We start from the raw sequence: 26,399 nt of genomic DNA, 5'->3' as shown, positions 1-26,399 counted from the left end.
ATTTTTTAACACTTCCAGGCATGGTGATTCCACCACTTCCCTGGGCAGCTTGTTCCAATGCCTGACTTTACACAGTGAAGAAATTTTTCCTACTATCCGAACTAAACCTAACCTGGTGCAACATGAGTTATAAAGTATAACATCATGATTTACAGAGCACAATGAAAAGGGAATCATGAGAAGCCAGAGCAGAAAAGTAAGGAGAGCATATGAGAACACCCTAGACAATCCAGCCTCTGAGGAGCTCTTCCTTCGTCGGTGTAGGGACTGCAATGGCTGCACGAACAGTCCTTCCATTGCAGCAGTACTAAACGCAAAGCCAAGGACAGTCCTCCAGACAGAAACTTCATTACCAGGATGGTACCACAGGCTGCCTTGGAAAGGTGCCCTGTCTACTCTACACAGTTCTTGAAGAGTGTGCATGTGGCATGGGGGTGCTAAAATAAGGTGCAGCTGCAAGTGGGTGCACACTGTACCACAGCACACTGTGGTGTCCATGTGCCTCCAGAGATCTGGATGGGAATCATCACCTGTGGTGAGACTGCTTAGCAGGATGCACTGGAAAGCACTGACTCTTACTCTTGTGTGCCACATCAGTCCATTCAGCCTTAGTGACATCACCAGTACCATAAAACGGCAGCATAAGAGCAACAATTTTTAACACACTCTTTGGCATTTTACAAGCTTAAGTAGACTTGGGATTGTCATAGAAATAAAGAATATGCTATGTCATATCCTCAGAGCTCCAGTTTAAGTGAAGAAACTGTAAAATCACAAATAGTGAATAGAGAGTGCCTTGGCTGTGTCTGTAGAGGCTCTTTAGTACAAATTGTTCCAGTAAGGACATGGAATAACTTATGTTCAGTAATTTGCTTCTAGTTCCACCTGGTTCAGATGGTAACATAAGACTAAGTGTTTCTTGGCTAAATCCACCCACTTTCAGTTTAGTTAAATCATGTTCCTTTTGGGACTTTGCCATCAAAATGTAGAAAACATGCAGATCTGGAGATATAAAGAATATTTTTGTACCACAGGAATATCAATTAAGCTATCAACTCTCTAGATATGTAAATAATGCTAAATGACATACAGCTCTAGATCTCTGAGATTTTTATATATTTCCCCCCGGATAACATACACCACAAATTCAATAGTGCACATAATTTAAATGTCTGATATGCTATTGCTATTTTAACATATTTTGGCACATGAGATCTTCTCATATATATATGTAAGTCTCCCCAAACTGTAAACTGCTTCCTAAACAGCATTTGTTGAATTTCTTAAAATGAATATCTATCCGGCCTCAAGACTGACTGCAGTTACATACTGTACAGATGATTGTATGGTGGATGACAAAGTAACAATTCCCTGTGCCTATTTAACATCCAATTCACACATCAAATTTCTCCTTTAAATATGTAGAGGTGCCCACTTTAAATCTAAGGTTTCTATGTTTATTTGTTCTCTTTACCCCTCTGTGTCCAGAATGCCTTTCTTACTCTTTTTTGACTTATCTTTCTACCTCATAGCATCAAGATCACAAAAATTATGACTACATAAAAAACACTAAAATAGCATCATATCCTATACATTATGCACCCAAAGGATCAATATCTCAGATTACTTTCCTAGTACTAACAGAAATTTTGCATGTAATCAACAGGTGGACTTTTCTTTTAAACTAAGACAATCAAAATTAGAAGACAGAGGAAGAAATTTCCAATAGCTATCATGCTCCTAATTTCCTAATCAATAAGTAATTCTAAGCAATTCATTAAGAACATATTTCTTAAATGTATATAATAAAATATCTATAAATTTAACTTGATCTAAAATGCTTATAAAATGGATCTCCCTCTTTGTTACCTGTAATAGATTGGGTTTTATATTGTGTTCTCAGAAATAACTGTACTTCATGTCCTCAATGGGCACTTGAGTCAGCATGATTATGATTTCTTTGGTCCCTTCTCAGCTACACACAGGCAGTCTGAAAAGACTCAGTAGGGCTCTGGCAGACCTGTGAAAGTAAAGTTCTGAGACAGGATCTTTAATGGCATGGCAAAAAGGTAAATGATGTTGTCAGGGAGAAGCTGGTAAAGCAACTAATTTACATAAACTTGTTTACATATATCAGGATTAACTCTCACATGAAAACAGAATGATTACAATTTAAATCTGAGCTATTTTTCACATAGTTCTACATGTGTACACAGAGACATATGTCGTGCATCTTAGCCAGGTGAAGGTACCAGGGTACACACAGCCCACCTTATGTTCTGTACAGCTTGCGTACCTCATAAACACTTCCCAGATTCAACTTACTTCCATTGCTAGACTCACATGTCTTAAAAATCTTTGCCTTTTTAATTCAAGCAATTTCCTCAGTTGTTCTTCCTACTTTGAGGTCCAAATTAGTCTTATGACCAACCTTAAAGCTTATTCACCTTACTCCTGACTTTAATATAAAGTCTTGTTGGCTTCTACCATTCCTTGATACATTCCTGTCATCACTAACAAGCAGAACTACAAAATCTAGACAAGGACCAAAATTTCAATGTCATTTGAATATAGATGCTTCTCAGTGTGTGTGAAAAAAACTCCACATCATATTTTCCTGACATCCTTGACATTTCTTTTAAGAACAAGTAGGAATAACAGCATTAACAAGATGAACATTCATCACAATTATATTATGATAATATGAACAAAATACTATAATGAACTCTTAATCATTACTTAGTATATTACAAATTTCATATGGAGAAAATAATAACTTACATATATAATGAATAATATTGTTGTAGGACTAATATAGTTGTAAGTTAATTACACACTCTGTAGCTGATTTAGTTGCATTTAGCTAAGGAGCTGTTCCGAGCTCATTGCAAATTAATTATGTCTTTAGGCATATATTCTCATTTATAACTGTCACTTGCAACCGTAGCTGTTGGCAAGGCTGCTCTGTAGACCCTTCCTTTATGAAAACAAATGCACCACACCCCCAAAACAATGAAAGCAACAAACAAACCCCAGAAAAATTCCTGAACAAGACTCAAAATCTTTGCTAGCTAGGGTATGCAATGACAAAACACCAGAGGACTGAAAGTTTCATTTTATTGCATTTTGTCCCAAAAAATATCTTTTGCAGTATCTACTTAGTAAGGTTATGCCTCATTGCATTTTATTTAATACCTAGCTTTCACAAATTTGACACAGATGAAATTTAGCATCTTCTCAATTCTAGAATTGTTCTACTTTACAAGTCCCTTACAAATTAAAGGGAAGGATATAGGTAACTGCCAAAGACTCTACCTACGATTTTTCTCAAATTTTTTACTGACTAAGGGAAACAAGTCACTTTCTACCCTTTGATTCCATGCCAGAAGAATAATTTTGTGGCAGGAATGGGTACTAAGTACTAGCAAGTGAATGAGACACTCATAAATCTAAAACAAAGGAGCCTTTCTTAGTTCAAGGTATTCACCCTTGTTCTCCCCACATCATGAAAAGTTAAATGAGTCTCAAATTCCTAAAATGACAGAAAAAAAAGATCTACATGGGAAACTAGAAGGGAAAGATGGTAAGCCAAAGCTAGACACGCCATACATCTATTTGACTTTTTCAGGTCCATTGCAAAACTGTAAAGCAATTAAATTTTTAAGCAAATTTTTAATCATTCCTACTTCCTGTGATTCTCTTTGAAGCAAAGAATGGTGTATGTCAGTCAGATATCTTTGGAAGATAACATATTTAATGTGGCCAGTGTGCTCCTTCCACATTATGGGGACACACAGGCTAAACCAATGACCAGTCATTTAGGTCACTTTAGGACAGGCATGTTTAGGACAGTTCATAGCAGGAGAACAGACTACATCCAGTTTGAATTAAGACTCCCAAAGTTCTGTTTTGCAGACAGAAGGGACTCAGCATCAATTGCTACACTCCTACTGAGCAAAATTACTTGCTACTTTAAATATAGCCCACAGAACTGTATTTTTCACTGAACCTGACAAAACCTACAGTGAATTCAGCACAAACCTAGGTATTCTTATTGCACTGTAAGAGAAATCATACACACACAAATCTTAATAAACTCATTTGATATATGTAAATATTCTCAGAAAGTTCCAGCACATACTGGCATAAATTCATACTTTAGCATTAAAATAAAAATAAATAAATGACCAACCAAACAGGAAGAAAAATCTAAATTCTTTGAATTTCTTTATCCTTATAAGAAATATAAGAAATGGTACCTCTGGAAATAATCTTTTTTGCAGTGATTAGTGTAGATTTTTGTAGTGATTTCAAGATTAGTAAGACTCATTACACAGTAGAGTAAGCTACAAAACTTTAGTTCTCTGGAAAAACTACCTCCCACGTCCCATGCAGTGCAGTACAAATCTCATGCTAGGGTACCCCAATACACATTATGAACGGTAGAAGAATATGATGGCAAGAGGGATTTAGAAGGTAAACTAAATCCACACTGGTAGAGAGAAACTACCTAACAGGAAACACCACCAGCAGTGTTGCAGTATAAATATTACCAACTCTAAGTATATCTTAGTTATGGAATTCGCATTCTCCATGTCCAGGGAAATATTGCAACACATTAGCGAGAGGAAACCTTCAAAGAGCCTCCTATTGCTCCTTATTTATGAATTATTCTACAGATCCCACTTTCCATGGCATGCTTGTGACTTTCTGCCATATGAAAAAAATAACCACCTGCAACAAAAAACCCTACATCATCATACTTGCCATATATGATACCCAAAATTCCTGCAGAAGAATTTCAATATTTCAACAATAAAGTTGAAAAGAGTAAAGAAGATTCAAACATGCAAGTAGCAAAACCTGTAAGAATAACTAATTTGCAAGAATTAGCAATGTGAGCAAAAAATTAAACAAGATGATACATTGAACTATCAACAACTCCTCAAAATAACAGTATTTCAAATCTGGGATTAAAGTGTTCTGAACATGCTCCTTCTGAAAGAGAGCAGAGTTCTCCCCACAGATACAGCAACCAGTTTTACAGATTTGGCTACTTGACTGAGACTATTACTCGCCCAATACCAATATGGATCTTTTAATATTATATTTGCATTCACACATGGACGAATTGTTCATTTTTTTAACCCTTTTTGCAGGAAAAAAAAGTGATTTGGATTACAAAGCAGTAATACTGTTTACTATGAAGTGTTCTCTCCCTCCTTGGCACAGAAATAATGCAATATATCACAACATTCCATTAGCACATTCAAAGTGATGATTAGGATTCACAAAATCACTTAGGCATGTGTTTATGCTCATATTAGTTCAGCAAACCAATAAACATGATTTTTAGTTATGTATACCAAAAATCCCACTTGAATAATTTATTAGCTTCCACCAAATGCCCAGAATTCAACATGTGCAATTGTCCAGTCATATTAGTGAAAATGCAAAAAATGCTTAAAAAATTACCCAAGTATTTAAGTGCTTCACTAGATCGGGAAAGTTTAAACACATACTTAAATGTCACATTGTATCAGCATTAAGATGTACATGAACTTAAATTCTGCACTGAATCAGCAAATGTCCCTAGGATATTTTCCTATGCAGAAAAAAAATTCCTTCTCACCACCATGGACAGCAAAATGCTATGAAGCTTTAAAATTTCAAAATATGGGGCCAGCATAAAACTGAAATTCATTCACAGCTATAAATATTATATACAATAATAAACTCCTTTTTTTTGTAGTAGCAGTAATAAATATACTCTAAAATAACATAGATAATAAAATAACATAGAAAATAAAAGATTATGGGATCCCATAGTCAGAGGAACAACTGTAGTTAAGACTCTTGTATTTGAGACTAAAAATTCTGGCAGTCAAAGTTTCTGTTGATGCTAATGAAAGTCCTTTCTCAAGAAAACCAAAAATATGGCTTCTATGTAAGATTTTTCTAACTTTTTTTCCTGAGTCTTGCAAAAAAAAAAAAAAAAAAGAAAAAAATTAAGAAGATATAATGGAAGTGTAGGTTGATGACTTAAGAGTATAGTCATGGGGAAGCAGACCCATAGCAAGTTCAAATTTATGATTATGAGAATTAAGAAGTCATATTTTTCCCTACTGGCAGAATAAGAGGCTCTTAGCGACTGGTTAAGGCTGAAGAATATTAAATCATGAGCACCCAAATATCTATTTGATAGTGCATTTGGATAGTAACATATTAGGTGTCATAAAAGTACACTTGTCTTTGTCGTAGACCTTTACTACTTTATGGCAATAATTCTTCAGAGAACACATCCTGATTGTAGTATTACTTACTAGTATTAATGAAATTTCCCCTCTATGTGATAACTGCTTATTTTTTTATTAATCCAGTATATAATACTGACTTGTTTCACAAAGAACTTACAGAACATTTCCAGGCACATTCAGATATCTTTACTGCCTTAACTAAAAACACTTGCAAAAAATATTTTTGTTGTAGATCATCCAAGTGAGAATATCACCATATTGCAATGAAATCAATTACCACCTGTTGTAAAGACTGAACGAAAGACTGAGGTGATCTAGTTCTGTAAGTTCTGTTTTAGCATTAAAATTTTGTACCTATCGATTTTAGAAAAGAAGTCTCTCAGAGTAATGTAAGTTTCTGAATTTCCATGTACAAGTTAATCAAATGGACAAAAACAACAGATGGAATAGGAATCTGGATATCCCAGTTCTCTTCCAGGTTACTGTCTTAATTGCTGTCCTAGAGCATTCCATTTCTTTTTTTCCCTCCAATATGTTCTTGTGTATGTGTTTGCACATGCATTCAAAATTTCAGCTGAAGGGAGGCTGGAAGATCCTTATCTAAATTCTTTATCAGTAAGGAAGACAGACAAGATGTTTTCCATATCTTAAGTACGTTGTGCAAATGAAATAGTGTGAATAAGATCAGCTGTAGCTTTAAGCTTCCAAAGGAACTTGATTCTGCTGACAATGACTCTTTAGGGTACGTAGATAAACAGTACCAATAGCAAAGATCCCAAGTAGGTTTACCCTAAAGCATGCCTTCAGATGATCAGTCTAGACAAGAGAGAAGCAATTCTGGATCTACAAAGAATGCAAGCCTCTAAGGGAATCTGCTGGTTTCCTAAGGGACAGCAATCCTTGAAGTCCTCCTGGCCAGAACAGTAGGCAATTACTTAAGCATGAACAGAGAATCTGTATGTTCTTTACATATGTAACAGCTACATAATTGGTCAAAAATAAAAGTTCATCATTTTAATGGAATCTGGCCCAAGAAGAAGAAAACAGAGATGAAAATCAGAGTTACCTAATCAGTCTTTCATACAAAACATTTCCAGTTAAACACGAGGATAGACAATGACTGCTAATATAAACTTTAGAATTGCCTCATGTAAATACCAGTAAGTACCATGTCATTTGGTTTACTCTTACACCTCAAGTACTGCCCTAAACACCCGTGAGAAACTGCTTTCATTTTAGAATGGTATTCACTGTTTTAACATAGGGAAGGTTGCACTGTGCCACACTTTACCTAGTAAAATTTTCCTTAAAATCTAGCTCAGTAATATTTCTTTCTACACAAAATTGTACTAAAAGACATGCAGATGTTTGCAAATTCAGTTTATGATGTTCCAACAGTCTAATTACAGAACTGCAAGGGGCTCAGCAGCATATGCTCTGCAATACCCTATACAGTTACAAAAATGCAAGTGACAAACAGCATTGATAACATTTTATCTCCTATTAATATCAGATAAATTTATGGTTTATTTAAAAGGGAAAAAAAAAAGGAAAAAAACAGAAAGAAAATGTTTATGGTTAAAGATCTTCAGTACTGATTCATGTTGACCTAATTTTGGCTCCATAAAGTCTAAACTCTAAGCTAATTCAGTAGCAGAACAGTAAATTCAAAATTATGCTTGCTTCTGGAAAACCTACTTTAGGACTCCCATCTTAACATCTATTCATAATTTCTTTCAGCATTATTACCCACAAAATGGAAAACAATAAAAAGAGGTATTAGTAACTAACAGGAAAGTCAATGGGAAATAGATGAGTTGTTTGGATTAAAAATTGTTACCTTTTTTGAGATAAGCCATTATCTGAGTCCAATCATCGTTTTTTTTATTTAATATTTTCAAGTAGTTTGCATAATAAATGTAAAAAAATCAGGGTCTAGCAACGTTGATTCTCAGGTGACTACAGCTGTGCCTTTGGTTTGGCCTACAGCTATTTACTCCAGCCAAGGAGGAGCCTCAGAAAAACTCATCTATCTCCAGGATTAAGAATTATCAATTGTGAGATAACAAATAATAATGAGATTTTTTTTTAAAGAACTTCATTATAGTTTTTGCTTGATTTCATAATTTCTCTTGAATATCCACCTTAAGAGAAAGCACAGAAAGCAGAGATATTGTGCTCTCTCACACATTCCTATCCAGAAGTACATAAGATGGCTTCTTCCCCCTTCCACATGCTCTTTTCAACCAAGCATTTAGTGGAAGCCAAGGTTTCTAATGTTTAATCACAATGGGACATTTAATGAGGCATTCTTTCCATTATCAAAATACCCACTTTGTCTCACTTTGTGTGAGAAATTATGTGAGAAGCACCAAAAATAAGCAATATAACTTCCCTACATATTTGACATTCTCCAAAAACTTCCCAATAAAAGATAAACAGCCTTGACAGTCACTCCCTTTTCAGTGATTAGAATCAACAATATTGCTTGACAACTAAGCTACTTATCCCTAAGCTTAAAAGAACTCTTTCTTTGCACCTTCGCGCTACATAAAATTTTTGGCCGTGCCATGACAGAGTTTCCTAACAGTGCACATGGAAGTCCTTCTCAAGGTAACAATGTTCTCAAGTTGTTTTCCTATTTTGCTTTTATGTGAGAGTTTGCCTCACTGTCTGTTGGTCACTCATGTTCCATGACTGCTGCTCAGGTCTCAATCAGCACATGATTATGTCACCATCTTCCATGTTTACCTGGTTTTGTGTGTACTTGAATTGAGTACATTTATTGTGAATAGAATATAGGCCCATCCATTTCATAATTAACAATGTGCATTTATGCTTTACTATGCCTGCATAACTGAAGAAAATGTTTCAATCCAGGCAAGATCTGAGAGCAGACTTGATAACAATTGTTTGCAAAAATAAGGGTTTTTTTCAGGATATCATTATCCACTATTTTCCTTTTATTTTTCAAATAACACATAGAGTCACAAGTATATGGAGATTTAATCTGAGGATTATTTTGTTTTCTTGGATGTTGTTTTGGGTTTTTTTTGCCAGGAGGGGTAATTTTAAGCACTGAACTGAAGAGTTATTACCGATTTTGTGAAACTATTTATCTGCTCTAAGATAGCATTAGATTAGGGAAGTGTTGGGTTTTTGGTTTTTGGAGTTCTTTACAGACTTGACATACAGAAATGAAAAATAGCTAGGATAAGATACAGCAGGTGTGCAGGGGTGTTACAGCACACAAGCTTATCCTGTCCACATATACATGTTGAGCCACCATTAATGGTAAGCAGCTGAGTGCTTGAAAAAAACCGCGAAAGTTGAGCTGTTTTATCCATAGGGAAGAGGTTAACCATGACAAACAGTATGTCCAATGAAATACTCTGTCTACACTCACATACTCCCTCTGATTATAGCAACAGCAAGTTAGCTAAATGAAGTGACAAGGCTGAAATTCCATTACTGCAGCAACTACAGAAATGCATCTCAAGCCCAAAAATAGTCTGTGATAACACAACAATACTGATATTACTGAAGTCTGTCTTTGATGATCACTGGGATAATATCAACCTAGTGCATGAATGTATGACTATTAATGCTGGTTGGGTAGATTATGGGGAAAATAATTTTATTTTCTCTAAAGTACATTGGTAATTGAACTTGCCACTGTCTGACAGTTGGCCTGACGTTTCCTGTCTCTGTCATGCCTCCTCATTAATCCTCTAATACTACCAGTTATGTTTGTCCAGCTCACCAAATCTGTGACTTTCCAAGATAAGCTTTCGTTTTCAGATGATCCTACCATATTCTTGAAGAGGTTTTTTGGTTTCATTTGGTTTTCCTTGGGGTGGTGGTATTTTTTTTTTTTAAAGCAAATATGATTTGACTATGTTAATGCACATTTTTCTTGGATATTTAGCTGTTATCAGTGACTCCAGTATTATTAGGAAGCAGATGGAACTTCTCTCCTGGTATCTTGCCATCCTGACAGAATGATGGATGTGAGCAATTGAAAAATCTTTATCTTATTCTACATTTCTCTTAGATGTTTTCTAGCTCCTGCTTTGAAACTGACACACGGCTTGGCATCCACTTTTCATGGTCCTTCCGTGCTCTGTGCTTCCATCAGGTTGAACATTACCCATACTCATTCACAGTTTGTTACACATTCATCTCAGTTTGTTTCTTACCTTTTTCTCTGTACTTAGACAAAGTCGAGTTCTTATGGACATATCAGAGCTTTGAGATTGCCAGAGGGAAAAAATAGGCTTGTTTGGCTTGAACATACTAATCAAACTTTTCACATCCATACACTGCTGTCTCCAACTCCTTTCAACTTAGTGTATAATTTTCCTTCCAAGGGGTAAATTACCTTCTAATTGCTACCTATGGTCAAACAACTAGATTTGTAGATGAGGAGAGAGCAGGGGATGTCATGCTCAACTTCAGCAAGGTTTTGAACACTGTCTACCCCAGCATTCTTGTATCTAGCTTGGGATATTATGGTCTTGATTGCTGGAGAGATTTTTAAAAAAAAGACTGACTAGGTAAGGTGGTTCGCTGGTAAGAGGGCAGCTCCAGAGAGGTCTAATAGCAGCCTGCAAGTACCTATGAGGAGGTATCAAGAAGACAAAGCCAGATTCTTCACAGAGGCCCATATGACAGGAAGATGGGAGACAGATAATTTATGTTGAAATGAGAGATTCAGACAGGATGTAGAAAAAAACTCTTTCATCATAAGGACAGTCAAGCATCACCCAGAGAGGCTGTGCCATCTCCATCCTTGGGGGCTTTTAAGATCTAAATGGATAATGTCCTGCGCAATGTGATCTGCTCTCATAGCTTACCCTGTTTAGAATTAATGACTTCCTGCAATCCTTTCCATCCTGAATTATGGTCCTAAAACATCAAGAGCCCCATGTCAAGAAAAATTTTATTCAGTTTTACTTTTGCATCCTCTCTAAACATACATTTATATAGTTATTAAGTACCATTTCTGCCACACTGTTACAAAGATCATACAGCAAGTTCTATTCACGTTGGATTAGAGACTGTGATTATTTGGCAAGAATCTATGAGGCAATGTGCAATATGTTGTAGTTTTCACAGTGCCTTGGAGAAACAGTAAAAATTAAAAGAGAGTGTAATTCAAACAAATGTAAGTTTCTGCATCTAGGCAGGAAGAATCATGCAGGAAAAACCCAAATGTGGTACGAAATAATGGTTCTTCAGAATAGTATCTGAAATTAACAACAAATCACAAATCAAATATGAATAAAGGAATTCTGCTAATATTCAGAAGCATAGATAGTACATAGAAAACCACAGAGAAGCACAAACCAGAGATGCAGTTCCTCAGACATGAAGAGTTGCTTAAACCCTTTTCCTCCTAATTAATTCAAACTGTGAATATCCCTACAAGGCAGAACCAAGAAAATACACGCAGGGCTTTCTTTTTGTATTATTGTTTTATTATTTAAAACTGCCCTGAAGAAATAAAGAATGCAACTGTTCTTTTAAACAGTTTTGACTATGTGAATACTAATGGAAAAGATTACTTAAGAGTTCTTATTGATTAGTTTTTCCTTTATATTTTTACAGGACCTTCAAAATGAGAATATAAGTTTATTATTATGGCTGCTCATAAACCATTAAGAACAACACAAATATCTTCTTTACAAATGGGAAGGTAGAAGGTCCTGAAAAATAATTCAGGTTTGAATGTGAGGAAGTAAATTTATGCAAATTGCTGTCAGTCATCTATGTATTCATTTCACTAGCAAAACAACATTATAAATTATCTCTAGCCAACAGTTCTTCATCTGAAGGCATGTGATGCAAATATTTATTCAAAACAGAAAAAGAAAATCACTGAAGGATAAGTGTAAGTCTTACCACGCCAATAGAAAAGTAGTTATTGATGATGTTGTAAGGCACTGGGTCTCCTTTCTCATCTTTATCATTGGGTATTACTTCGAATTTCCACCTGTCCAGTAAAATCTCTGAGCTATTCTCAATGTCTTTTAAGATCTTCATCAAATTCTCACCTTCATACCCTAGCAAAACATAAAACCAGTTATTTAATCAAGCATAATAAAGTTTCATTACATTTTCTTTCTCTTTCTAGATGGCTGGTTGGACAGGGCTCTGAGCAACCTGATCTAATTGAAGATGCCCCTGCTCATTGCAGGGAGGGTTGGACTAGTTAACCAGCCTTCAAAGATCCCTTCCAACACAAAATATTCTATGATTCTATGACTGGAAAAATGAAATCTATGCATATAATACCTTAAAAGCAGGATTGTGCTTGAAGTATTGACAATTTTCCAGCACTTGCCATTAAAAGAAGTACAAATACGAAGCTAATTAAGCATGTAAATTTAGAATAACTCTACAGATTTCAGTGGTCATCAGATTTGTGATGAAGAAAATAATGAGATTTTCAAAATTTGCCAATCTCTTGAATTTTCCAAATGATTCAAAAAGCTACTGTGGTACTTTGCAAATTGTTCTTGATGTGAAATTAATCTTAATATTTAAATTTCTTTGATTTCAAAATTTATGGAAAAGAGACATATTGTAGTTTTGCCTGACAAGACAATGAAAGGTTAAAGGCTGTCTACTAATTTTCATGGATTGTTTCAATCTGGTTTAGCATAAAAAATCCAAAATTGCAAATCTATAGCTGATAGCTTTATCAGCAAAAGTAACATTTTTGCATATTCCAACAACTTCTTCATGAGCCTCGTCCTGCTTTGTAGAGAGAGCTTACTCTTACTTGCAAATAAGCACCCACATGTATTTCACTAAACTGAGTAGAAAACTTGTTTATGCACTCATGAGTATATACAACATACAAGTGTGCATGAAGAAAAACTGTGGGGGTTTTACTACGGGACATTATCAACTCTGAATATTATTCAGAACAAATGACTTTGTAATAGACAGCTAAGATCTGGGGATTCAGTCCTTCTTCAAAGCAGAAAAAACAAGATCTTCTATTCAAGAAATATGTACTGCCAGTGTCATTAACACCTTTAGCAGGCCAAGCCACTCAAAGCCTCCTTGATCAAAACCCATTGCTGATGTATTTGTTTACGGCTGTCTAGCACACTTTTGCTAGTTACTGACAACCACCACATGACAGCAGCATGCACAATTCCATTTCTCTGCATCTTTGAGATCACTCACCAGCAATTTAGTTTCTGGAATCCCTGTCTCCTCTCCCATCTATGGAAGTTCCAGAAAATCTGTATTATGGTATTGTTTACCACAAAGCAACTGGGCAAAGAACGATGAAACCCAGAATATTTTCATACTGCCTTTTTCTACTTTAGTCCAAATGGAATCACTTAAGATACAGGACATAAATAAAAGTGAAGGTAAGGACAGGTCCCAGCTAATGTGATTAAATGTTCTCATGGCTGGACCGTGCTTGGAACAGCAGTGACACAGACTAGTGACTTCCTATGACCCCTTTCAGCCTAGTTACTCTATGGCTCTATGAACAATTCAGAAAGTTAAGCAAGGCTGATTTGGTTTTGGCTTGTTTGTTTTCCTTCTTTTCCCCTAAGACTATAAGAATGTAAACAATCAACAGTTGTGACAGAGAAAATAAAGGAGGTTCTCAAATGATTTGACAGAACATTATGGTTAACAAAGTGCTACAGCATGGAAACTACTGAGAATTTTCTAAAGAATATCTGGCAACAAGGCAGACATTTGGAAAGGAAACTGATGAGACAGAAGAAGTAAGATAACTGCAAAGGCTGAGAAGTTCCAAAAAAAAACCAACCAAGTTCCAAATACAAAACATCTCAATTGAAACAACCAAGACCTGAAATAGACCTGGCTATGAGCCCATAAATTGAGGTGCTTTCACCACAGATTGACTCTGGTCTAAGATTTTCTTCCTTGTGTCTCCTTCAAGTTATCCTGTAATACAAATTCTGAACAGAATTTTTGGAGAAGCTGAGTGTAAGTCTCCATACATCCAGGAAAGGATGCAAAGGGTATTAAACGTTCAATTTTCTATATATTCTTCTTTCAGCATTTTTTGCCTTCTCATTTTCTGATACATAGTACCACAGCACTTATTGTCTGGAATCCTCTGTAGGAAAACAGAAAGGGAGTGGATCAAAGGAACTTGTCCAAGGCTGAGACATGTTTTTCATTTAATATTTTTAAAGATTAAAAAAGCTTAAACCACTCCTAACCCATTATTAGACGTTTCCAGTAACCCTTTCAGAACAGTCCCAATTAAAATCCATTTAAGACTGCTCCCTTTACAAGTTATTTATCAAAGCAGTAACTGCAATACAGATGGTAAAAAGCCAACCAAACTGCTATACACTATTCTCATTACACTTTGGAACGGTTTTGGTGTCAGCAGAAGCTACAAACAAGGTATGAAGTGTGATTACAACCTTTAATATCTTACATATCTGTACAACATTTACAAACAGATCATTCCAAAAATAGATAAGGTGATAATGGTTCTTTATGAAAACAAATCCAAATGTGGATGTTGATGCAAAAGGCTTTTATTTTTTCTTTTAGTTCCATAAGACATTGCATTTTCATTTGTGTTTACCTCCTCCCCATCTCAGACACCTTGCTAAATCATTGCCAGTCCCAAGAGGCAGGATAGCAACAGGAGGATGCTTAATCAAGTTCGCTTTCTCTGTGAATAAAGAAGGAAAAAACGTAACTAAGGAACAAAAATGATCTAACTGCATGTTATTATATGATAACTGTGTAAGGTTTTGTTTCAGTGAAAGACTTGTTTTGTATATGAAATTATGCTGCCTGCTCAGCAATGAGCATTTCACTGTCAGTCCCTTTTGTAGCCCCTTCTCCACTCGATATTCAATCCTTAATCCCAATTTACTCATTTGTTATCATAAGGATTTTGTAATCCTAATTTACTCATTTGTTATCATAAGGATTTCGTAAATCATAGATGTGACAAACATTCACAAACAATGATACTCAAGATCTTTCCAAGACTGAGTATGGTGTTCTCTGTCTAGTTCTCAGCTCTGCCATTCCCAGCTATGAATGCAGAAAAGTAATAGTTAAAGGCATGAATAATGAGGTGAACCTTCTACTTTTTCACCTGGGTGACCAAATTTGTGTTTAACTGTGTATTCACCTGGATTTGTATCTATACCTGAGCACCACTATCAAGAAGTCCTTGGAACTGACACAAGACCTTAGATGGGTTTGCCTGTCAGGAATTAAACCTGCCATCCAAAGGGGGCACTTGTCTGTCAAGTCTTTAAGTAGCAATTTTGTATTTATTAAGCAGTGTTTTGAAATGAATGAATTTACAGTGTCTTTTCAGTCTTTACTGGTATTTTTGTAGCATTTTAAGCCCAAGGATCTCTTCAAAACCCAATGAGAAAACCCTTGTCAAGAAAGCTTTTCTGAAAGCTGGAATATATATTTCAAATACATAATTTGACAAATTTCCCATTTAATGTGAATGAATAGTATGTCTAGTTTAAAAGTTATAATTAATTAATCAGTTATTTTGTTTATAGAATTATGCACAATTATCAGCAATAATCAGCAGGAGTTTATCTATACAATGGATGTAGCAGGGGACATCAATGTTTATCAGTATTTTAGAAAGGGTTAACATTCATATAGCCAGTTTAATGGAAATTTTTCAGAGAATGTAATATTTAATAGAACAATTTTTTTTAAAGTTTCAAACTGATGAGAATTATTTTTTGCTTTTGTTTAATTTTTCTTTCTTTTCTTTTTTTTTTATTTTTCCCCTTTTTTTTTCTTGCTCTGTTCTCAGATAAAGCTCTTTGTGTATCAAGACATCAGGGAAAATCAAATTAGAAAGTGTCTAGAAACAGGTGTGCTCTTAAAGTTTCTATACTAAAGTGCTTTAGCTCCCTAAAAGGCAGCACTGAAAACATACTTTCTGCACCTATTAAAAAAGATGGTTCCTGGATCCCCCAAGTAATTTCTTAGTTCCATACCTCAAAAAATGCTGCACAATATAGTACGTTACTGAAAGAGAAAGCAACTGCATGACATTTTAGACCTCATGAAAACAGGGATGACACAATTAACAGCTGCAAAACTTTGTTTCTTGCAAGTTTAGACAATGCACTTGATGTTCATGTACATTAATTTATGACTCTGAAAGCTATTTGAGAGCTACAACCAGTAGCTTGCATTTGCAAAAAGACTTTTTTCCATCCAAGATTAGAGATATTCCTTTGCTAACATTCCTTCATGACAACAGGTTTACATTTCAGTGAACTTTTAAAGGTTTTCTGGTCCCCCAAAAAGCACACACTTTTAAACACTTTAGATAAAATTTCAGTTGAGTCTTTTGACCTCTCTTGATCCTCTTCCTGATTCCACTGTCACACATGCCCACTATTTTTCTCTGCAGCCTAACACCAAATAAATGTTCATGTGATGTGGAAGACATTCTCCTTAACAATCCTTGATAAAATTAAGTCTTGAAAGTCTGCAATACCTTGACTTCTGGGCCTTCCTTATGATTTGTACAGAGAACTTTGCAGACAACTGACTGAAAGAACCCCAAAACTGACTTATCTCTTAATACATGATCTCCATTACGGGATAATAGAGCATAGCCAAAAATTCGGTAACTAAAAAAAGCAACTGAGCTAAATTAAATTGTCTTAAAATTAGCAAGTCAGATTTGATTCAGTTGTGGAATAGACTTTGAACTGAAATTAAAATAGTTTAATTCAAATTTCTTGCTTTCAGGAAATCCAGCAACACTCAACTTGTCTAGAGATTTTATATAACTTTTGCAATTTGAGTGCCTTTAAAAATAATCATGTCCCAAACTAACACATTTCAAACATTTAAATGAACAAGCTGTTGCTTGAAATAGTTGTATCCATGCATTGGTATGCAAGGAAGACCATTAAAATGAAAACCATGAGGCAAGCAAAACTGTGTAAAGGCTATAGATTACCTATGCAATCCAAAATCCAGCCTACTGTTCCATCTCCACCACATGCTAGTACTCTGAATTCAGCAACATCTCGGAAAAAATTTAACCTAAAAAGAGTAAATGAAGATACCTAATTATGATCAATATAATTGTTCATTATGTAAACATTTTATGCCTTAAGACATTTCATTTAATAGTAAATAGCAAGTGATCACTTAAAATAAAAAGCAATTGTGCTTACGTATTCATTTTTTAGACAAATACTACCCAACGTTATTATTAATTATTATCAGTATTATCTGAAATATTTTAAACAAAATCAATAATTTAAGGGTTATTATGGTACACTAACACTAAAAAAAGTTTCTACCTGATGGTTAGTCCAACCTTTGTCTCACTTCAAGTCTTGTTTGAAACCATTATCAGAAAACATTATCTGTTCACCTAGTTGTAAATGGATAGGTAGTCTGTCAAGACAGAAAAGTCTATGTTGTCTAAATGTATTAGCCAGAACATTTATTTGTGAAGTTCTTTCTATAAAGAAAACTTCATACTTCTGGTAGGACACTGGTGCATATTAAGCTGGACATTCTGCGGTTGGTAAAAACAATTCTGCATCATGGTTTAATACAAAATGAGAAAGCAGCAGATTGAAGGCACACATTCTATCATCTTAAAAACCGTATTTTAAAAGTAAAATATCTTTGGTAATATTTGCTTGACTATTTCTGCTTCCATATCCATCAAGTGAGTATCAGCCACTTACTTAGCCACTTCATTCTATAACAATGTTGCATAATGCTAAAAAGTGAGGATATATCAAAACAACGCTAAGGTGCAATAATTTTACTTTAAAAGCATCATTTCAGGATAGCTTTTGACATATGCTGAAATCATCCCTTACACATAAACTGTGACTAGACAAAAAACTTCCAGTAATCTTGTTGTATTACTCTGTATGTATGTATATGTACATTCACATATATTGTATTCATTAGTGTTACAGATACCTTAATGGATATTCTACATTCTAGTGACCAGATCTGATTTCCAGTTTGCAATCTCCTAATAAATGCACAACTAATAAATACATTTTACACAAAGTCTTGAACACAAATAAATATAGACAATAGCTTGTAAGTGTTTAATTCCAACTGTTTTTCCATATGAAATTTTAATGCTGCAGGGGGAATGGAGCTCCTGTCCTCAGAAAGTTTTAAAATTTTTTTGGACCTCTTGATAAAATCAAGAGCACATGAAAAATTACAGAGTAAAAGAGTTAGAACGGGAGAAGGAAATGAAAAAAACAATGACCAAAAAAGTTATGTAAAATGTAGAAGATGACAGGACAACTTCTTGTTCTATTAGTTTTTGACCAGAATTTCAATTTTAGCCAAGTTGCATAGAATTAAGCCCATCACATGTCCCACTCCCTGTAATTTTCTTTGGTCAGAAGAGCTCTTAAGCAATTTCAAGTGCAAATATAATGCCTGAAGGATGCTTATTCACCTTGTATTAAAGGCTGCCTTGACCTTCTCACCCCTTTTATGTTCTACTTCACACATCTGCAAGAGAAGTGCTGTAGGATTTCCTGTGATTCAAAATGTCGTGTGCCAAATCTGACTGGGTACACATGGGGAAGAGATCTAATAAGCATATGTGCTGAAAGGTCCTCTTCTGGAAGTCACCTCACACCACTGCAAGAGTAGGCACTGAGATATGCCCTGGCCCCCAGGTGTGCATGTCCATCCCCTCACAAGGCCTGGCATAGAGACAAATGCTCCTGCCACCAGCATTCCCACTTTGACCCAATGTGTTGGGTTTGCAGAAAGTTACCAGGTGTAATTACATTGCTTCCTATACTGAAGGTATTTCAGCTTAATTTAAAGTCAAATTATAGCCCAGAGGTGACGTCAGAGTGACTTCTAAATTTTAAACATTTCTACCTCATGTAGCAGATGTGGAAAAGAAAGTCCAGAAAAAAACAACCAACTAAAACAACACCAAAAGTACAGGGTTGATTTTAGCATTGCTCCAGACTGGCAGAATATAGACCTAAACCTCTGCCGTTTTTTATAAATAAGCTTCTTCACCATATGGCTATCAAACATTCTTTTTGTTTTGACTATATAGTTAATCTTCATCAGAAAAGAATAACTTCCAAAAAAGTGGGGGACTGAAAAATCCGGCAAAATCATATTGTGAAAAACATTTTCAATAGGCTGCATTTGTATTTCCCTTGGAGCTTTTTATATTCACAGACAGTGAATTTTCCAAAGTATAGCATTAAATTCACATAACTTTTTCTTTTCATTAATTTAAATATAAAAATAATATAAAAATAGTATAAAAGTCTAACACACAAAATAAATAAAATACATGTTACATTGTATATTTGCATATATAAATGTAGTGTATATAAATATAGTATAGCAGATATAAATATTTATAAAATCAAATTAATTTATAAAATTAAATATAGTTATATAATTATATATGTAAATAAATCTTATTCATTGAATTAGAATGTGCAGCCCACATTAGGAGTTGGGAAGGGAACACAGTTCTATAAGGTTTCATTCAGACTCAGTAAGCGTTACACTTGTAAAGAAAGAATTTCTTTCAGATTTCTTCATAGACCTTTACGGAGAAATTCAGTATTGCTTACCAAGAAAACTGTGCTCGGTTAGTGTTTTAATAGCACCTGTTACTTTTTATCCACCATTTTTGACATGTTTTCATAATCACTTCATCAAATCCATAGGAGTGCAGGGGATCTATTTATGAATAAAATACCAATGCTAGAGGATGTAACAATTTGATTTTGAATCATGCAATTAATTGATTTATGCACAGGTAGCAAACACATACACATTCGTATAAAACTTTTTAAGGAAAGACCTAAAGTATTTATTTAAATTTATTTAATTAATTTAATTTATTAGAGTAAAACTGAAGTTTTACTCATAGTAATGAAAACATAAATTGCAATGTTTTCCATTTAGTTCCCCGCACATGACTTTTGCACTTATATCCAAGTGCAGCGCACTGTGCAGAACTTCAGGTGCTCAGCCACACAAGGTGGCATAACAGGAGCAATGCATTAAATCTTCAGCATTCTTCACACAGTGGAAGCAAAACTTAAGACTGTCTACAGTCCAAGCAAAGAATAATCCACTAGTGGATCTCAGGATAGGTATAAGGTGCCAACACCACAGATGTCATAGAAGCAAAAATATTGTTAAACAGCTGCTTAAACTACATCTTTAAACTCAGGATTTAAGTTTCATATGTGAAGACTTGATGAATTCTAAGTACTACGGATTCGTGGTGTACAAAAATATTTTTTTATCATTAGAGTACAATCAATCCAATGGCTTTGCCATTCTTTGGCAAAAATGTAATTCTTCTAAGAAAATATGGATCAGATTCAATATTTTGTTCAAAAGAAAATAACCATGCAGTTATTATTTTCTAAAAATACTCTTGGTGTATGTATCTTTCCAGAATTTGGGTACTCCAAATGTCCAATAGCAAAGAAATGCTCTAGCAATCAATTCAAATTATTAAGGAAATTCAAATAATTAAGGAAAATAGTGTAATTTTCAAAACAGGCCTCTTGCTTTGTGAAGGTAAAAAAGCCCAGGTGCTGTAGATTCCCAACTAAATTACAGTGTAAGTTGTAGGGAGTCAGTTTTGTTATCTTGGGCATCTTTTAAGTGGGCAGAATTTAAGATTTAGAAAGGCCTGTTGAGGCAAACATGCAACTAGAATCTAAAAACTAGGTGTTCTCCAAATTAAATGATTAAGGAAGTTATAAAGAAATACAACTTTTGTGGATATAATTTCTATTATAGAGTATAAAAATACCATAAATTAGACATTTTAAATAATAGAACTTTAGGGAACAGAGGCCTTTTCAGAGGGACAAAGGCTTTGTGAAACGCCGACCTCTTCACAGAGTCCTGCGGCTCTGTGGCTCGACTGCTATTCATCCTGCTATTATTTACCTCTCTGTGAGGTGAACAATAACTGAATTTCAGATTCTTCAAGATCATTAAATCCACAATAACAGTTGTTGTCAGAAGTAGAAGACTCCTATAGAGATGTAACAACCAAACAGGGAAACTCTTTTCATGGCTAAAAACACAGGTGCTAGGCACAAATTACACAATGCATCAGCCCAGCAATTTTCACGTCACTGTGTTAACTGTGGCAGTCTGTAACTGTGGAGTACCTTTTATGCCTGTGTTCAGCTGCAGAGCCTACGAGGTTTTTCAAGCTCACTCATATTCCTCTACTGCCAATTAAAGAATGTCTAAACCATTAATTATTATACCCATGTCTAAAGTGTTGCCCTTTGGCTTAGAGCTTCTCGATTTTCAGGCCTCGCAGCAGGTCTCCATTGCTGGAAAAGAATCAATGCAAGAGTTGCTGCCATGAGGTATATTTGCATCATGTACATATTTTTACATAGACTATGTACATAACGTGTCTTGACATAAACTGCTCCAGAAACCCTAACTCAGGCAGGCAAAGAAACTAACAGAAATGTCATTGCTACTGTTCCTGCACTGCTTCATGTACCTTCCCATCCATTATGAAAGAAGACAACACTTCCACTTCAGTAATTGTACATTGAGATACTGATACTAAAATTCATTGTCAACTTGTTCAGAGTATTTTTCTGTTGTCCTGCTGTATTCCAGCAGTTACAGGAAAAATACACAATAAATGGTATGAGGAAAGGTGGGGATTTTTTGTTATTTTTGGGGGTTGTGTTTTGGTTTGGGTTTTTTTTGTTGTTGCTATTAATTTAGAGTCCTGTATTCCAGCACATTTCTCTGCAATAGCACGGCTATCCCACCAAAGAGATAGAACAACAGACATAGCAACTGATGCTGACCATTAAAAAAAACCCCAACAAACCAGCAGTTTCACAGTCCCCCTAAGATTTATGATTTTATTAGTCTCCTAGTTCCCTTGTCCTTTTCTCTGCTATTTGAAAAGAGGATACTTAGATTGTTGACAAAAATGAACTGGAAATATCAATTCATGTCAGCCACAGATGTTTGGAACTCAAGTTAGAAAACTTGTGAATGTTATCTTCTTGCTTGATGACAACAGCCCATGAGAAAAATACCATCAAAAATTAAAAATGTTAACTTACAGGTTAAAGCAGACAAGCTGGCTCTACCAAAAAAATGCAAATTCTTAGCTAATACTATAAACATTCTCTAGGTTGAGTAAACACATCTGAAAAGAGTATTTGAAAGCAAAAAAACCAAATCTCAAAATAGGCTCAACTGAAATGTACTGCAATAATCATAAATGCTTTAAAATAAATATACATTATGTTTATCCCTTTCTACTAAATAACCTATTGGGATGAAGAATATACTTTTGCTTTTCTCTGTTCTGTACAGTACCCAGATCTGTTCCGTTTTGATCTAAATTTCATATATGACAACATAAACACAAAATTTTGATTGACAATCCAGTATAACTGGCAGTATAGAGATGGATGAATAAGGGGACGGAGGGATGGATGGATGGATGGATGGATGGGCAGGTTTTATTAGGCAATTCAGCCATTGCAGAAAACAAGTACTGGTAAGTGAAATAGCAGAGTTTATTCAACTTCTCACTTAATGGACAAATTATATGCAGCCTAGAAAGTATTGCCAGGGGCAAGAAGTGATGGCAGGAGATAAACTGGAAATTTAGGATTATTCATTTCTGTGAAATGAATAAAAAAATATACCAAAACAAGCAGTGTCTGTTTGAAAATTAATTAGAATTTTCTTCAAAGTGACTCTGAACTAAAACTACTTCGATTCCTAATAGAAAGAGAAATTGAAAACATTTTCTAAAAAACACTGTCCTGGTTCAAAAGACTAATGTTTAAATTGCCTCAGTGCACGGTTTCAGCTTGAACTTAACACTGCCCTCTTGTGCCTCTGCCTTAAAATGCATTTTTTTCACATAGCCAGATTCATGAAAACTAAATCACCAATGGACAGAAATGCAGCCAGATTTTTTTTTAAGTTCGATGAAATAAGATGAATTTCAACAAAAATATTTCAGTTGTTTTAAAAATCATCCTCTCAATTTCTAGCATGGTATTTCTACTATACAGTATGCAAAACAATATTGGTTACTAGCTTTGTCTCAGTTAATTCTGCCAGTATATTTATTCTTTGAACTAAGAGTACTTAAATTTTCCATACGTGTCAAGACTAGCATAAAATCAACAAACTCCATTCGAATAATAAAAACAGCACTAGCATTCAGGTACAAGACAATTGCAGGCATGAAAGATGACATGCATGTCATTATCTCCATTTTTTTGAGCTGGTTTTGAACCATTCAGCAGGTTAACGTTAACCACACTGCAGTGCACGATATCTTCTAAAAGGATTGAGCCCAATATGCTTTTCACTTTCATCAATGTTACACACATCTCAAGTCTAAGACAATAAATAGCTGATAGAGTATAGTTTAAAGAGAGAATAGCTTCCTGTACATTGGGCCTTAAACCCAGAAGTACTGTCAGAAACAGAGCATAGTCTTTCCAGTAATATAAATGTGAAAACTGAAATGTAACTTTGCAGGGGACAAATCAGACAAGTTTCCACCTTCATCTTCTTTTCCTCCAACTTCAAAGAAAAAAAGTCTAAACAAATAAAAACTGCAAAGATTAAAAAGAGAAGTATTCAAGCAATAGTGTAAACTTAATGTCAGTGAACATATATCTCCTAATATCCTTCTGCAACTCTTCACTGATGTAAAATTTCATGTATCGGTGACATAGGTAAATAGCACCCAGTACGTAAAAAATATTATACATAGCACATATTCAGTTCTGCTCTTATTTTCTTCTACCAAAGCACCCCCGACTTAAAAAGGAGACCAAATCAGGTGGCAAAGGTTGGTTGATAAACTGTAATTCTCCTGTCTTCACTCGAATGCAAATTAAGAAGAATCACGGAGGAAGCACATTAAGCAAGGGACTGCAATGCCAGCTGGTTCAGAGACTCACTTCAGTCCACATAAAATGTCCCTGCCAGCATAATGTAGCCTGGCCAGTCATTTTCCAACCACTACATTTCCAAGATTATGTAACTGATAAGGAGTGTGCAGTCACCAATATATTACAGACACATATACATGTGCACATGTGTATTTATGTAAAAGAAATGGATGTCTTGCAGGTCAGTCTTTGAGGTCGCTGATATCTGTAACACAGAAGTAATGCCCCCGAGAACTTGGGTTGCTGATATGGCAGTTAAAGCTGCAACGAGAATTAAATTTATCCCACAGTTCTTATAATGCATATGTTTTCAGAAAACCATGCAGAATAATGCATGGTTTTCAGTAAGACATATGAGACATAGCTTTATTTGTACATGTAAAAACATAATACCTATACATATCTGCAGCCATGCAGAGAACTGCAGTGTTGATACATTCCAAACATGCTATATGTATTTCAGTCTGTTCATTTGATTATACAGCATTTTATTAAATGAGTTCCTGGTAATAATATTAACTGTAGACTTACCCTGGCATTGGTCCATTTCCAGAAAGACTATAAACTTGACGAGGATTTAAAAGGTACTGAAATTTTCTATAAATTCTGAAGAGGTAAAAGAGACAAGGAGAAAATATTTACAGACATGTTTGAAATTTTTTTAAACTTTTCAAATGAAAGAATTAAAGAACTTAGAACATACTATAATTATTTGAACTGCGGGATCTCATTTATACAAAAAATCAAATACTTGAACACAGCAATTATAATTCATACATAGAGAAAGTTGAGACAGAAGTACTACAAGCTATTTACAATTTAAATGCTGTGTATAGACAGAAACAAAATGCAATAAAGAGGTATAATTACACAAGAAAAGGTGAATCACAAAAGCATTTCAAAAAGCATATTGATTTGTATTAAAGTAACTCCATGGCAAAGGAGACATTTTTTCCTGAAATTTATTGCAAACAGAGAATTACAAGTATAATTAATTGCAAAAGCTAATTGGCTTTGCCACCCACCAAAAATATCTCCATAGGCTGAAAAACATTATGATAGAGAAAACCTATGGTCAACTACATTTCTTCAGGATTACATTTGAATGGGAAGAAAATGAAAATGATTTGAAGCCATTGTTTTACTAAATTAGACTTATTTTAAAATTATCTGGATAACAGGAAGTAATTTACTGATACAGCATGACAAGCATTGGCCTATCCCACAAGGGACCCCATTTTCTGTCCTACCCTCAGCAATTATTTCTCCAAAATTGTAAATTTAGAAATTTGAGTTTACTTGTCCTAAAAGGATGATAGAGTTTTTTTCTTCGTTACAAATATTGGAAATGTAATTTCCTACATTGACTAGAATGTGGTAGCTGATTCGTTTCTCACACAGAAACAAAAAAGCACACAAAAGAGTTGAAGCTCAGAATATATAAATATACACCTGGGATCTATGGCAATAGTTTAAATTACAAACCCATGTTTCTTGGTTTTAATTTTAATGTTTCTGTCCTTAAGCTAATTAATATTTTAATATTTTTGAGAAAACATTAATTTTTTCCCCTGAAATATTGCTTCCTTTCTTTATAATGGCTTAAATAAAATAGAAGCATAATAAGAGCTGAATTTTAGGTTAAAATGTCCACGTTTTCAAATACAGCAAAATAAAACTGTCTAGACACAATCTATGTGCACATTCAGGGATTTTTCTTTCCATATTTTTTTCTTAATAGCAATGCATAATTTATCAGGGTAGCTGGAAGACAAGTGTGTAAAAATACTGAATACAAACAAATTCATAATTATCTCTAAAATTGCCAAATTGGAACATTTTCTTAACTTGTTAATTATTTAGTGATATCAGCTTCATAAAGCATTTTATTCAAGCACACTCACACAAGGTATCCCTGATGCCATTCCTGACAGAAAAAGTCAATATGAAATGACTAATTTCATTTTCCAAGTATGTATGCATCATTGTCGATGGCTGTGACGATGATTAGATCAGACTTTTAAGAATGGATTTACAACATAATACATATTTTCCCATTTTACAAATGTAAAAGGAGAGTTTTTTAGTTAGTGTGTGTGATTTGCTTCTCAGAGACATGTAGGATTTAACTTGGTCAAAGGTG

General features: G+C 34.7%; 1 protein-coding gene across 10 annotated transcripts in view; it reads right to left on the bottom strand.

Annotated features, from left to right (window-relative positions):
- Positions 1–26,399, bottom strand: part of DGKB (diacylglycerol kinase beta) — a 381,223-nt gene that overhangs the window by 181,083 nt on the left and 173,741 nt on the right. For all 10 annotated transcript variants that reach the window (XM_010399089.4, XM_039549085.1, XM_039549084.1 and 7 more), the window contains 4 exons: positions 24,788–24,862; positions 17,245–17,330; positions 14,860–14,949; positions 12,162–12,322 (listed from right to left, as the gene is read on the bottom strand). In XM_010399089.4, coding sequence (XP_010397391.1) covers positions 12,162–12,322; positions 14,860–14,949; positions 17,245–17,330; positions 24,788–24,862 — 412 coding nt within the window. The remainder of the gene's footprint in view (positions 1–12,161; positions 12,323–14,859; positions 14,950–17,244; positions 17,331–24,787; positions 24,863–26,399) is intronic.

The sequence above is a fragment of the Corvus cornix genome, chromosome 2 (assembly GCF_000738735.6).
Source record: "Corvus cornix cornix isolate S_Up_H32 chromosome 2, ASM73873v5, whole genome shotgun sequence".
NCBI classification, from domain to species: Eukaryota; Metazoa; Chordata; class Aves; order Passeriformes; family Corvidae; genus Corvus; species Corvus cornix.
Note: the sequence above shows the minus strand (reverse complement) of the source record. Positions and strands in the feature narration are given on the sequence as shown.